Source organism: Vicugna pacos, chromosome 16, assembly GCF_048564905.1.
Source record: "Vicugna pacos chromosome 16, VicPac4, whole genome shotgun sequence".
Classification (NCBI taxonomy): domain Eukaryota; kingdom Metazoa; phylum Chordata; class Mammalia; order Artiodactyla; family Camelidae; genus Vicugna; species Vicugna pacos.
This window is the reverse complement of record NC_133002.1, coordinates 2,047,512-2,062,519: the sequence shown is the minus strand read 5'-3', so window position 1 is coordinate 2,062,519 and position 15,008 is coordinate 2,047,512. Positions and strand designations below refer to the sequence as shown.

At 59.0% G+C, this 15,008-nt stretch overlaps 1 protein-coding gene across 1 annotated transcript in view; it reads left to right on the top strand.

The window, feature by feature from the left end:
• The window catches only part of CUEDC1 (CUE domain containing 1), a 76,475-nt gene extending 61,720 nt beyond the window's left edge, over positions 1–14,755 (top strand). The window contains 8 exon segments of the mRNA XM_072940169.1: positions 4,530–4,656; positions 5,352–5,544; positions 6,453–6,536; positions 8,241–8,312; positions 9,141–9,234; positions 9,980–10,038; positions 10,827–10,897; positions 13,162–14,755. Of these exon segments, the coding sequence (XP_072796270.1) occupies positions 4,530–4,656; positions 5,352–5,544; positions 6,453–6,536; positions 8,241–8,312; positions 9,141–9,234; positions 9,980–10,038; positions 10,827–10,894 (697 nt within the window). The 3' untranslated portion in view covers positions 10,895–10,897; positions 13,162–14,755.
• Positions 14,756–15,008: the final 253 nt, after the last annotated feature.

Here is a 15,008-nt window from a genome sequence, read left to right as displayed (position 1 = left end):
CAAGTAAGTCGCTTTTTCTGGGCTAATCCGATGATTGGAGGGAGAAGAGGAGATTGCTCGGTCCCTGGAGAAATCTTCCCGGTCAAGGACTCTGTAATTTGGAAGTTTAAATGAAGCTGTTTGCCAGCTGGGTCCCATGGGTCTCTGAGGCGCTTGTTTTTTCTGGGCTCCCTGTTCGCGGTGGGCTGTTGAAGCCCAGGTGTCTCTTTGTCCTAGATCTGCTGGCCCTTAGAATGACTCCGGCCTGGAGTGGGGAGGGGCTGGGGGAAAGGATGGGACAAAGGACTTGTTTCAGTCGATCTTCCTTTCAGGGGATCTTGGGGGCCCCAGACAGTGTAGTGGAGAACTCTTTGATCATACAGGTACGGATAATAAATCATAACAGCCACCATTTACTAAGTGCCCTTCAAATGCTGGAAACTGACAAGGGTCTTTACCTACACCATTACATTCAAATCATCCGACAGCTTGTGAGGTAGGCCCTGTTGTCATCTCCATTTTACAGATGAGGAAACTGAGCCTTGGAGAAATTTCTTAACTTCCCTAAGACTACCGAGCTAGGATTTGAACCCAGGTCATTCTGACTCCAAAGCCAACAGATGTGCTTCACTGCTGTGTCCTGTCATCTCCCTGATGAGGAAAACCTCTGTGATTGCAGCTCAGAGAGCTGGTGGAAGCCTAGAAGGTTATGAGGGGAGGGAGGAAGCAACATTTGGAGTCATGGCCTGGAGTGGAGCTGAGGTCCTTCCTCTATCACAAGTGACACAGGAGGCTGCAGTGGGGGGAGGCAGGGAATAAGTGGATAGGTCTGGGTGAGATCTTGGCAGGCCTTGCAGCCTGGGATGAGTCACGATGCCCAGGGCTAAAGGATCTTCCTTTGACATTTTTCTTTAATGTCCCAAGATGCCTTTTCAATGTTCGGTTCTATTAGAATAATTCTACTTATTTTTCCTAAGGGAAAGCTGAGCCCGTAAGAGACAGAATCCCACTGTAAACCTGGCGTGGACATCCTGGCCACATCCTCCCTCCCCTCCTCTGGGTATGGTGGGTCGGGTTGGGTAGGGGTAGTGCTGCCCAGGGCTGGGAGCCCCAGCTGGGGGCAAAGTGACCTCAGCACTAGGCCAAGGCTCAGGTGGTCTCACTCACACCCTGTGACTTGGGACAGGTTACTGCCTTCTCTGAGATTCAGGGGCCTGACCCAGAAGTGAAGGCTTTGCGGGGCTGGGGGTGGATACAGGGAAGAGAATTTGCATTATGGAGTCAGACAGAATCTGAGTGTTCTCCCCACTCACTCCCTGCCCCTTGAGCGACCTGATTTCTGATTCTTTAGGTGCCTTTGGCTCACTGCTCAAACTCCCTGAACTTCTTTTGCCTCATCTGTGAAATGGGAATACTGATCCCCACCTTGGCACTCTTGTGAGGGTTGAACGAGATGTCGTGTGGGTAGCACTTAGCACAGTGTCGGGTGTGAACCAGACCCATCACCAGTGGTTTACTGCTCCGTCCTGTCCCCGGCTGCACAGCTGGCCTCCGAGATCAGCTCCGACAGTGAACACTGACACCAGTGATGGGGCTGCCCTCAGAGGCCAGTGTTCAGAAGAGGGAGAGCCAGTCTCTGAGCACGTGCCCCTTTGCCTCAGGATGGCCCTGCTAGGCCCAGATCCACCCCCAGCCCAGTTCCAAGGCCTCATTCCGTCTCTCCATCCAGGACACGCATTTTCAGCATTTACTGAGTCACCTGAAGCATGCGGGCACTGAACCATGTCTAATATAGAGGTGGACACAGCGCAGCTGGGACCTTCCAAGGAGATCAGAGTCTGTGGGAGGCACAGACACCAGGCGGGGTGTGGGGAAGGTGGCCTAGAGGAACTGATGTCCAAGCTGTGACCTGGTGAAGTGGACAGGAGAGCATTCCAGGCAAAGGAAACAGCATGTGCAAAGGCCTGGAGGCAGGAAAGAGGGGAACCTTCTGAGGGAACTCTAGGAATTTTGGAACAGCTGGGGGAAGCTGGAGAAGCGAGCAGATTATGGAGGGCCTTGTGGGTCCTCCAAGGAGCTTTGACCCTATCCCACAGCCGGGGCATTTAAGCTGGAGAGTGAGATCAGATTAGCGTTTTAGGAATCTCCCTGTGGCTGCTGGGGGCAATCAGATGTGAGTGGGGACCTGGGGGAGGAATGGCCTGGCTCCCTTCTGTCACCTCCAGTGACTGGGGTGCTTTTGAGACCGCAGACAGGGCAGGGTTTGGGAGCTGGCCCTGCTGGGGCACAGAGAGGCAAGGTGATCCCAGGGGAGCATGCCTGGAACGCCAGGATCCCTGGGCCCAGGTTTTACCGGGATGATCTATGTGCCCTGGGACAAGGCCTGACCCCATCTGGGCCCCAATGTCTAGTCTTTACCAAAAATCCTGCCTGGAAGCCTTGCTGCTGAAATCCTTCTGGGCTCTGGTATTCTTTGGGTAAACCTGGGGTTCTGCTGGGTCTGAGGTTCCAGTTCTGAGGTCCAGAGGCAGAGGCTCTGGGTCAGGAGAGCCTCCCCAGCCTTCTCTCTCTTCCCTCCCCCGGCCTGTCCTTGCTTCTCTCTCCTCAGACTGAAAGACAGTCTCTGAAACCCAGAGGCACCCCTCCTCGCAGGCCACCTGCTGTTCTTCCGTTGAAATTACAGCCTTGGAAGTTTTTTTATTTGCCTCCCAGCTCATTTCTGACATTCCTTTCCGACCACAATGGAGTTGCCTGGGCCGCCTGCGCTCAGGGCCCCCTGGCTCTCGCAGCTGTGGGCTGACCTCATCTCAGCCGGTGCCAGGGCAGGGGGCCGGCAGGGGGCTGGCCTGCCTCTCCTCTGGGACCATGGGCCCAGCAGCCGAGGGAACTCAGCTGAGGGCGAGCCTTCTGCTCCTCATCCCCCATCCTCCTCCCCACTTGGGTTCTCAGTGACAGATGGCGAGAGGGGTCCAACTGGCTTGAGGGGTCCAACGGCAGCTCCAGGGCTCTCGCCGCAGCTTTCCTGGGTGGCTCTGGGCGTGGTTGCTTTCAGGTCGGCACCTTTGTCCCAGATGAAGACCCTGAAGCTGGAGGAAGGGTGGCGACCCTGAGAGGATTTCTCCAGGGTGCGGGGCCGACCATAGGTGGTCCTTGAGTCCCTGAGAGATGGGCTGTCCCCTCTCCTGCCTCTCTGGCCCTTAGAGAAAAATGAAGCTGCCAAGAGTAACAGGAGGCGGAGGAGTGATGGAGAAGGACACGTGCCCAAGCATTGGAGTCCCGGGTGGTGATACAGGCTCCATTCTGGCATCTGTGTGGCGAGAGGGGCCGGGGTTCCCTGGCTCCTGGCTGAGTGCTGAGCTCCCACCACGCACTTAGCAGCTTGTTATCCTGTCTGCTGCCGCCCCCGCCCTTCCCCCTCTGCCGCCAGGCCACCCGCCCAAAATAGAAAAGGAAAGGAAGTTATTTCCATAGTCGGTGGCAGCCCGGAAAAGCTCCCCTCCAGTGAGGGGGCGGGCGGGATTCCTGGAGCTGGAGACTAAATCAAAGCCAGGCCCGGGAGAGAGTGGCCCCCACCGCCCCCGGCCCTAGGCTGCCTTCTCTGTGTGTCATTTCCCTGATTCAGCAGAACACGTGTCCTGCGGTTGCCACGCTGCAGGCTGCCTGCGAGGAGCTGTGGGGAGCTCATGGCCGGGCCCCAGGCTGCCCGCAGGCCGGGATGGCAGGGCGGGAGCCTGGAGGTCGGAGAGGGCGCGTGCCCTGGCCTCCTTCCTCTCCGCCCCCACTTTGCTGTGGGCCTCAGCCTGGCTCAGGCGTCCTGCCAGGCACCTTGCCTACCGAGAGCTGCTCCTGAGCACCACCTGGGCCCAGAGCCCTTCCCGCCCCACACGTGCCTTTTCAGCATGTCATTCCAGACAGACTCTTGAGGGGCTTCTGTGTGCCTGGGCAGGGAGGCAGCAGTTTGTAAATAAGGAAACTGAGCCCCGGGGAGCAGGCTCTCACCCAGGACCACCGTGCTGTCTGTGGCTGCACTAGATCTGGAGCCCGGGCCCGCTCTGCCCTCTGGGGATCCTGGCGCCCCCATTCCCCCCGACCCCAGCAAACCAGTGTGGGGTGGGCTGCGCTGCTGGCGGCTCGTGTCTGTTCACTCGGGGCACACCTGTTTCTCAGCAGCCACGAGCTGGCATCGGCCTCGGGGCTGGGGATACAGCTTGAAAGGATATGATCCCTGCATCCGTGTCTAAATCTACAACGCCCGGCGTGAACAGAGAGCTCTCTAGGCCCAGAGACCTTGAGGGCACTGAGTGGTCAGAAGCAGTGAACGTCTGGTGCTGCAAGCACCCGGGCCCAGAGGCTGGGGGTCAGCAGGGCCTGGGTGAGAAGATGCATGAGAATGCTGGGCCTCTGGGCCTTGGTGCCGGAGGTGGAGGCAGTGGAGGCCACGAGAGGCTCTGGAGCAGGAGTGCCATTCTGAGCAGGACCCCGGTGTGATGGGTGGGACGCCGGCTTTGGGCCTGACTTTTCCTTCCCCATCGTCATCTCTTGCCCTCCAGCATCGACGTGCTGGGCAGCGCGCCCCCTTCCGGCCAGAGGCGCTATCGGAACTGGAACCCCCCACTGCTTGGCAACCTCCCCGAAGACTTTCTCCGCATCCTGCCCCAGCAGCTGGACAGCATACAGGTAACGGGGATACCCCCCGCCCCCTCCTGTGCAGCGTCTCTGCTCGCCCACACCGTGTGTGCCAGCCAGTGTCACTGCCTGATGTTTAAGCACAGGCCGAGCTATTTCTGTTGCACTGAGTTTGCAGGAAAAGAGTGCTGGACCCAAAGCCTCATTTCCTGGAGGTTTCCTCTTCCACCCAGGAAGGTGACAGTCCTGAGGCCACTCTCTGGCTGCAGCCCTCACCCTTGGCGGGGGAGAGGTGGGCGGCCGGCCGTCCGTGGCAGAGAACCAGGGCGCCTTTCTTCCCTCCCCTGGGAAAGGGCTGGAGTGGCCTCTCCCTGGAGGTTGGCCCTTGCAGGGGGTCTCCCCCAAGGCAGCTGGTACAGGGGGAGCTTTGAGTTTGGGGATCCACGTGTAGGCTACTGAGCAGTCTGCAGATGACCCTTCAGGACTATTCAGGTTTTGATGAAGGAATGAGTGTTTCAAGGTGGGACGGAGTCATTTTTAAAGCCTTTGCTGCTTCCTCAGCAGAGAGGGCTCTGGCCTGTTAAGTTGGACTCCGGCTGACGACTAGATGTGGATAGGAGGTGCCGGCTGCAGGGTGTGGCTGGAGGATCCTGGGGAGGACACGTGTACCCCCTAGATGTCCGTGGATGTTAGTGCAGCACGTGCCCTCGTGAGCAGGCGGTCCACGTGCTCGCTCCTCTCCGCAGGCTAACTCCGGGGGCTCCAAGCCCACAAGTGCAGAGGCAGGCCAGCCCCCCGGGATCGGGGCTGGGCCCCGGGATCAGGAGAGCCGCTGGAAGCAGTACCTGGAGGATGAGAGGATCGCGCTCTTCCTGCAGAACGAGGAGTTCATGAAGGAGCTGCAGCGCAACCGGGACTTCCTGCTCGCCCTGGAGAGAGGTGGGGCACTGGGTCAGGGCCCTACAGCTGGCCTGGCCGGCCGCTGCTACGCGGCTGAAGGACGGGTTGATATTGGCTTTAACCATGGGGCTCAGGAGAGGCACTGAGCTGGAGGTCAGGCGTGGCCTTGAGTTATCCTTGTGGGAGCCCCAGAATTCTGCCAATGGGGACCTGAGTCGCCAGCCACCCTTCTCCCTCCCCTGGGACTTGGAGGGAGGGAGGGGGTGCCCTCTTAGGGGGGCTCTCTCCTCGCCCTCCTCACACATCTGGTCTGTGCCAGGCACTGGCTGGGGCATGAATGTGTCTGGAGCTCCAGGAATAGAGTGATTGGATCTATGGGTGCCATAGTGGGTGCCTCCCTGTGCAGAAGACGTTAGAGCCGAAGCTCTTGCGTTTTTGTATGTTTGAGTTTTCCTTTGGCCAAGACCCTACTCCCTAGGCTGGCTGCCTTTCCCTTGCAGGGTGGGAGAATTTGGGGTAGGGTACAGTGAGGGGGCTGTGGGAGAGGGGTGTGTGTGTGTGTGTGTGTGTGTGTTGTGGGGGAGGGAGCACGGCATGCAGGGAAAAGGCTGGTCTGAGACAGAGGAAGTCCAAGGCTGGTGCCAGCTCTACACCAAAGGGGCTGGGGGTCTGGGAGCCCCTCCTTTTAAGTGAAAGGCTGGGCTGTCTGATTTCTCAGGGTCCTTCTAAATTTGACATTCTAACAACCCACGTGATTGTCAGGGCAGTAGTTTCTGTATCGCTGGTTCTTTGAGAGCCCGTGGACGTCGTGTGTACACATCTTCTGTGTATGCATGTGTGCACGTGTGTGACTCTGGGGGCTTGGCCTCCGACAGCCTCCTGCATGTCCGTGCAGGTGCCCCTGGGTGGGAGCTAACCTCCCTGACCAGAATGTGGTCCTTTTCCAGATCGATTGAAGTATGAGTCCCAGAAATCTACATCTAGCAGCGTGGCCGTGGGGAATGACTTTGACTTTCCCTCTCCTGTCCCAGGTAATCTGCCTTCCCGAGAGAGAGTGGCCTGGAGGGTGTAGAAGGCTCACACCCCAGCTGGGCTTTGCATCTTTGGAGTTTGAGGGGTAGGGTGAAGAAGGAGGCTGGAGGGGAGAGTTCTGCCCCCACCACCACACTCACCGAGGAGTGAGATGGCTCCTCCACTTGGCGGCCTGGGTTCTTACCAACCCAGCAGCTGCCAGAGCCCACAGCTGGGATCAGCCAACAGGCTGGCTGAACTCCTGAGAGGTGCCTGGAGCACCGGCAAGAAGGGGACACACCACACCACATGGTGTCCTCTGGGGTGACGGGGGTGGGGGTGGAGGGACTCAGAGACTTTCAAGACTTGGTCGCTGCCCCTGGGGAGCTTGCGGTCTTGTGGGGAAATGCAGGAGATGCGTCCAGGAAGTGGGAGGAGGCGCCAGCAAAGCTGAGGACACCCTTGTTAATTACAGCAAACGCATGTTGAGGGAAGGGCAGAATCAGTCTGGGAAGGGTTTGTTCCTTCCTTCCTTCATTCATTCAGTAGCTGGGGAACACCCGGCCCTGCCCTAGCATTGGAGGAAGAGAATTGTGAGCTTCATGTACAGGGGGCTGAGAAGCCAGACTTGCGTCAGGAGAGGGCCAGGACCCTCCAGGAACCCTAAGTGGCAGAAGAGGGGCCAGGGGTGGACCGCAGGCTGCTGGGTTGCACAGACGAGGGTGGATCTGGAGCCGGGAACTCAGGGCAGGGAGGCCCAGAAGGCCCGGCTTCCGTACTCGACGTGTGGACTTGCCTGTGTGTGCAGAGGCGGTCCCTCGTCACCCAATGCCCTCCACACACAGGCTGCCCACCTCAGAGAAAGAACCAGAAGCTTTTGCCCGAAACAAATCTTACATCGCGTGGTAGAGTGGGGGCAGGGGAGCAGGAGGATGGGGAGCTCAGCTGATCCCAGCTTGAAGAGAGAAAATCCTGGGGAACTGATTCATAAGCAACAGGCCGGGAGCTTAGGCCCCACCAGATGTGCATCTGGGGGTTTTAACGTCAGCTTCTTGTCCTCGATCCTGAATTAACTGTAGACACCAGGACCGCTGAGATGGATCAGAATGACTCAGGGGACTTAGCAGGCAAGGTGACTCCGGATTAGCGCAGGGGCTTTAGGAGGGCAGCGGCAGAGCCAAGTGGGTGCTGAGTGAGCGCGGAGACTCTGGCTCACCCCTGTTACTGCATTAACCCTCACACTGTGCAGGATGCAGGCAGGCTGGCCACGTGCTGGTGAGTGTTTAACAGCCTGTCAGAGTGCAGGGGATGCCCCAGTGCATAGCATCCGGTAGCTTCCGTGGTGTCAGTGCTCCCATCACAGCTGATTGCAAGCTTCTAACAGGACTTTGCAGAACATGGCGTCGGTCAGAGGAGCAGACAGCTGGGAGCCTGTGTGAGCCGGCCCTCCACACATACAGCAGACCACACTGCTCTCCCACTTTTTATAGGAAAGGGAGCAGTGAGGCTTGGGTGGGGAAAGAAATGCTCCTTGAACCCCGAGTGTCCCCCTTGCTTTGGCCTCCCTCCTGGTGAGGAAGGAGGCCTGCTCTTTGCTCCCCTCCTCAAGTGGAAGATGGAGTTGAGCCCCTGTCCCGTGGGGACAGCCCTGACCCCCCCTCCCCGGAGACTTGGGCAGCTGCCCTCTCTAGAGGTGGCCCTTAGAGGTGTCTTCCCCCTTTCAGGAACCAGTGACACCAGCGCCACTGTATCTGAAGATGCCTTATTCCGGGACAAGTTGAAACACATGGGAAAATGTGAGTCCGGCTCGCGCTCCCCTCCCCAGTTCTTCCAAGACAGGCCTGTGGCCTCCTGGGAGGGAGGGAGCCATCCGGACTTGTCAATGCAGTGGACTCTTGGTGAACCGAAGTGACATTTTAATCACACGCTGGCTCCCTCAGCCTTCCTGCCTCACTTCCCTGTGCAGCTGAGTCTGGATACAAATTAAGTTTTAAATCCTCTTGAGCCAGCTGTCTGCAGAAAAATAATAATGTGCTGTACAACTCCCCTCCCCCTGCCAATTTTGGAGCTTCAAGTTCTCTGTGGCCTGAGGGGGCTTGGCCAGGGGGCCTGACTGCACGGGGAGGCCCAAGCTAAGCCCACTTCCTGTGGGTGGGAGGCCTGCGGAGTGACCTGCCAGCCAGGTCGTGCCTTCCCATCCCCCTTGCCTCCCCGCCAGCCACGCAGACACACGACCATGTGTGAATGAGCTTGCCATCCTTTCGGGCTCCGTTTCAGAGAAAATCTCGGATTAGTCATGGAAATCCCAGGACCAGCTCCAGAGGTGGAGAGGGGGGAGGGGGAGGTGGCAGGAGAGAAAGCCAAGCTGCGTAGCTGTCCGTCACAGCTGGGGAAGGAGGGGTCAGGGATCTCCCGGGCCAGGGTCTCGGTGGCCTGTGCTGCCCCTGCAGGCCGACGTGGGGTGGCCACCTCTCGGCCAGGATGCCAGCCTGGCCCCATCTGCCACTTGTCGCCTCTCCCCTCCCCCACCAGCCTGTCCACCTGCCCCAGTCCTGGGGGGGTTGCGTGGGGGGGGCAGCTACCTGCTGCTCAGGCTGCCGGCTCACAGGCCTCTCTGCCCCCAGCCACCCGGAGGAAGCTGTTTGAACTGGCCAGGGCCTTCTCAGAGAAGACCAAGATGAGGAAGTCGAAGAGGAAACACTTGTTGAAGCATCACTCGTATCCTTTCCAGCCTGGCACAGGATGGGGGTGGTGGATGCTACTAAGGGCATCGAAACTTTGGGCTGGACTCCCTGGGGCTGCAGCCTCCCTACCAGCAGACTGGGCCCTGGGGTCCTCCCCCTCCACCCCGAGCCTTGCTGCCACCCCGCTGCCCCGTCTCCTGGCGCCACTCTTGACCGCCACCACCAGGCGCGGGGAGCAGGCCAGTGTAGGTCCACTGTAGGCTCAGAAGTTGTCCTGCAACTTCTTAATTTTTGTTTGCGGTAATCTACATTTTGGGAGAAAACTTGGTTCTTCCATTGAAATCACCAAACCTCCCCCTAATTTCTTAAGTTGACTCGATCCACAGACCTTTCCACCTCATTTCAAGCATATTGCCCTCTCACTTTTAGTTCTTCCAGTAAAATCAGGTTCCCCGCAGTTCTACCCAGACTCCCACCCTTGCTTGTCAAACAGGGCCCAGGATATTAGAAGCTGAACAGCCAAAAGGGTACAGGGAGAAAGTTGCTTCTCTGTCCCCAGAGATGGGAGCCGAGGGAGAGAGTCAGGGCCTGGCTGCTCAGTTGACCCCAAGAAGAAGAGCCTGCGAGAAGTATTGGGGAATGTGGGGGGGTACGGTTGGCCTGGTGGAAACCTCCTGGGCTTGGAGCGGGTGGTTAAAGGCTGGGGACAGGGAGTGGGTAGACGTGGGAGCACTGTGGCCCACCCATCCCTGGGACAGTTTTCCTGAACGGCCCGGCAGGCTGGGGGCTGCGGCATCAACAGCTAATCTCCTGGAGGACGTGGAGGGCCACGCTTGTGGTGAGGCAGGGAGGGCAGGGGACTGGAGCTCTGAGTTGCCTGTGACTGGCCCTCCAAGAAGAGGGCCCGGGCATTTCATAGGTGGACCCAAACCTGTCGGGGGTCGGGGGAACCCAAAGAAATAGGCCTGCCCACTTGGCCTATATTGCCTCTCCCTGCCCTCTACCCTTGAAAGGGGCTCTGGCCATATCTCCACCTAGATGTCTACCTGGAGCACAGAGAGCCAGGTGCTGTTTCTGGGAAATATTCTCTGGGTTTGAGGGTGCAGACAGGCCTACCCACCTGGAAGGGCCTCCCCTTGAGAACCAAGCGCTGGGCAGTTTCAGTCTCTGGGGCCCACAGGCCTTTCCGCGTTCATTCAGTCCCGCCCATGGCATGTGGGTCAGGAGACACTGCCTCAGACCTTCCCGGGCCCACAGCCACACCCTGATCCTCCTGCCTCTGGCAGAGGGGCCCTTTGGTGGTCAAGAGACATCCAGAAACAAGGACTAGAAGGGCCTGATGGTCATCTGGACAGTTCATCTTCCCCATCCATTTTATAGATGAGGAAACTGAGGGAAGAAATTGCCCAAGGTCTCAGAGCCCAGTGATGGAGCCAGACCAGCAGCGGGTGTCCTAACCCTGCACCATGCCCCACTGCCTCTCACCAGACCCACGCATCACCCCTAGGGATCAGCGTGTGCCCCAGCAAACGAGGGGGGTGGAGAGACGGGGTCAGCCTGAGGGAGGGGACATGCCTGGGTGAGGCCCTGCAGGGTGGAGGATGAGGTACTGCCTCTGCTTTGCAGATGAGGACTTCCGGGGAAGGCGACAGGAGGTGCCCAAGGTGGAGGAAGCCCTAAGGGAAGGACAGTAAGAGGTAAGGTCTGGAGCCGCATGTGGTGGGGTGGTGGGGACTGCCCTGCCCCACCCCCCAGGTGTCTTCCCAGGGGTCCTGAGGCATCAGACGCAGCCACCTGGATAGTGCAGGTCCGGGGTTTCTTCCCTTGTCGCTGTGGCAGGGAACATGGGCTTCTGCATGGGAACTAGTTTTTTTGCAGTTCTTTTTCCTGTTATTTATTCATTTGACAAAAGATAATCACACCTGCCTACGCCAGATGCTAGGAACAGGGGGGAAAAAATCAGCTTTGACCTTGAATGGTTCACAGCACAGCTAGAAGAGTCCTGGACACACACAGCACATGGAGAGGACAATTTAAGAAAAACTGAGATGGCTGCACCCCGGCCATGTCCACAGAGAAGTCTCCTGTGGCCTGCTTGGCTTGGGTGGCGGAGGAGCAGCCACAGCCAGATGAGAACTGGGCCCTCTCTGGCGGGAGCCCGCGGCCCTCGGGCTGCCTCTCCTCCTTTCCTCCTGTGCATCCCTGGGGAGAAACAGGGAATGTCCACACCTCCTCCAGGGCTCAGTCCAACCTGTCCCTTTTCCAGCCCCTCACTTATCAGGAAGCCGCCTGCCCCCTCTTCCCCCAGCCGCTGTCCCGGTCCCAGTGGGCAGCACCTCCCAGGCTTTCTTGAGTTCACAGTGTGGCAGGTATGGGCTTGTTCCAGGCCATGCAGAAATACCGGCTACCCTCGGGGTGGTTGTAGCGGAGGGGAGAAACAAGTGTGCAGAGGACACAGCCCGGAACAGTACACACACTCTTTCTGCTCAGCCTGGGCTCTGGTTGACTCGCTGCCACATCCTCCACCAGGCGCTTCCAGACCCCTTCTGTTCTCTCAGGCTCTCCTCACCCACGTTGTTGCCCCCACCCTTCCCCCTTGTCCAGAATGCTGATATAACGCCAGCCAGGGAAGGGCCCCCCCCCACACAGCGTTGCTGCCACCTCCTTCCCACCGGTCGCCAGGGGAAACGTGCCGGCCCAAAGCCACCCCCCATCAGGACCATGCTCATGACTTCGTTCTTTCCTGAGTATCCCAGGTTTCCCCCTTCCAGCTCCTTCCTTGAGTCTACATCCTCCTCCTCCTCTTAAAAACCAAGAGGCTTCAATATTTTCCTTCATCACCCAACTTGCAGAAAAGTGGAATCTTCCTACACCCACTGCAGGCAGCCAGCCCCTCCCATGACCCCTAGAGGGACTTCAGGTCACCTGCCAGGTCTGGGGCCTTTTCCTGTCCTGCGTCCTCTGGTGCACTCTTCTGCAAACCGTGCCCATCATCTTCCCTGAAAGCGCCCTCCCTTGGCTCCTGTGGCCCCAGGAATCCCGGGCCCCCTTCCTCTCTGCTGTAGATTCTCTGTGTGCCTTTGGGGCTCCCATTGCTCCTCCCATTCCCTCAATCCCAGCTCTCCTAGTAGCTCTGCCCTTGACCATCTTTGAAGTCTCCTTACCCTCCACTCTCCCTAGCAGTGCCGCCACCCTTCTTTACAGCATCAGCAACACTTCTGTGAAGTTGGCTCCAAAATCTGAATCTCCATCTTAGTCAGGTCTCCAAATCCACTCCATATCCCCAGCTGTGCCCACGATGGCCTTTCTAGGCCTGGCTGTCAACTCACTGCAAGCCAGACAGCCCCCGTCCTGACTTCGCTGTTTCATTTTGCTTCCTTATTCCTTCCATCACTGCCCTGGGAGACTCTCATCACCTGGTTAACAGCTGCTAGTCCCGTCCCTGCCCCAGGTCTGTTCACTCATCACCAGGACACCACTTCAGTGCCATTTCTCCCCTGCTCCCTGAATGGGTCTTCTGAGGAAATGCTCATGAGCTTCTCAGTCTGGTGTGGGAGTCCCACCAAATTCTGACCTCATTTTCTGCTGCTACAGGTGCCCTTGGTCTAGCTCAACTGAGCTGCTGCTGTATCACAGAACAGGCCAGGCACACACACACCCCCCCCGCCACCTCTCAGCCCTTCACAGGCAGCTGTTTCCCCCAAACCCGGCATTCCAGGCCCCCCAGTCCATCTCTAGCTGCCAGAATCCCTACTGTTCTGCAAGTTGGAATGTTTCTAGGAGCTCAGATTGGCGGCTGTGACCCCAGGCAGAATTCCAAGTCTGACATAGAGTCCCTGGGGGAAGGAGGGGGTCCTGTCTTAGGAAGCTTCTGCCCAAAACCATCTCTTCTGGAACCAGTGATGAGGAAAGACCACTGGCCTCCATTGAAAAAGACTTCTCCCATCCCGTTTCCTACCAGATGCCAGCAGTTCCTCCTTGCCGGAGACGATCTGACCCGGTGGAGGCAGCCCGAGAGCAGACCGGCCCCCAGCTGAGGAGCCCAGCTGCAGCCGGACAGATGGTGCTTGAGTTCTGAGGCCCAGTGATTCTCCGGCCACAGTCCAGCCTAGCCACTGCCACTGCCACTGCCACTTTCCATGGGACTTAGAACTTCAGAGTTGCATGCTGTGATTGGAGGAAGGACCTGAGGGTGGGGGGAGGGGCGACAGCCAACCACAGCCCCTTTTGTAGCCGGGCTGTTCTATGGGGAATGAGTGGAAATGCAGGATCTAACCTCTCTTCTTTAAAAAAAAAAAATCCCAGGAAATAGGCAAAGGTTGGAGTTCCCGTAAGGGGATGATGACCCTTCCAGAAGCTCTCATTGGCCTGGAGGTGTAGCCCCTGCCTCCCTCCTGTCCTGGTCTCTCCTGCAGGGCTACAGACACTGCCTGATCCCCTACCCCCATCCCCCACTCCCTTCTGGGCACCTTGGGCCATTTATTCCTATGGCCTCCTGCATCTCAGCCTTCCCCCGGGGTGCTGGCCCTCAGCACACCCCTGCACAGAGCTCTGGGTGAGAGAGCCCTGGGCAGTCACTCAGGCCCCCTCTGAGGAGTGATGGGCCACCACGGAGAGGTATCTGCTGGCCACCCTACCTGGGCCCCTCCGGCTGCTTCTGTTTGGGGCTGGCACAGGCCCCAGCAGGGATGGGGAGGCTGGCCACCCCGGAGCTGGAGGATTCCTCTGAGGCAGGGGTCGTCTTTACTTTGGCAGAAGACAAAAGCCAATTCTGGATGGGACCCTGCAGTCCCACGAGAGTAGGGGCGCAAGGGACTCCGGCTCCCCAGCTGGACTGGAGGTTCTGCTGTCACTCAGGGGGGGCAGCAGCCAGTTCTTTACCTGAGAAGGTGCAGGACTGAGGGGCAAGATGAAGAGGCTGCCAGCCTGGGCAGGAGCCCCTGGGGCGGAAGGGCTTGCTGGGTGCCCTGTGCCAAGACAGAGAAAGTAAATGGAAAAAGAAAACAACGGATCTACGAACCTGACCTGGCACCATCCACTGCTGACGGGAGGGAGGCTGCCTGGCCCTTCTGGCCTGCCATTGAGATGGGAAGGCGCTGACCTCAGGAGAACCAGGAAGCCTGGGCATGCAAGGCTCTGGCCTGGGCGAGGGGCCAGCCCAGCCAAGGGGCCTTGGGGCATTGGGAGTGGGCGCCAAGCCTTGGCTGGGAAGGGGGGGTGCTGATGACCCCAAGTCACCCCGGGATAATGAGGGCGTGGCGGAGGCCAGGCGGATCTGAGTCGCCCCTCGCCCTGCGGTGCCGTAAGGGGCTCCTGGCCCGGGCTCCGCACCCCGACCGACCAAGTGGAGCAGCGCAGCGAGGCTGCCTTCCTGCTCCCTGGGCCCTCGATGCCCCGATGACCCGCATTCAGAGGAGGCGAAGCCCCTGTCCCCGTCTGTGTATGTGTGGCTTCCTTAGTTTTTCTGTTTTCGTTTTTTTCTCCTACGTGTGGGTTTTTTCTTGGAGCTGTTTCATAGGAATTCGTGTAATAAAGACTTGGTGTTCTCTTGGTGCTCTGACGCGGCGGCGCGTGGGCTGACCCTCGTCTTCTCCCCTCCCCTCCCCCGACCCCCAGGGCAGGCTGGGGCCCCGAGCCACCCGACGCACCCGCACCCGTGGCCGCCTGCCTGGCCGGGCTGCGCCGCGCCAGCCCGCAGCGCACGCGTGGCCCCGAGGGCTCCGCCCGCCCGCAGCGCCTCTCAGGCGACACCTGCTGCCCGCGCGGCGGCCTTCCTGTTTGCCCTGCGAAAGTCAACCGCTTGCTGAC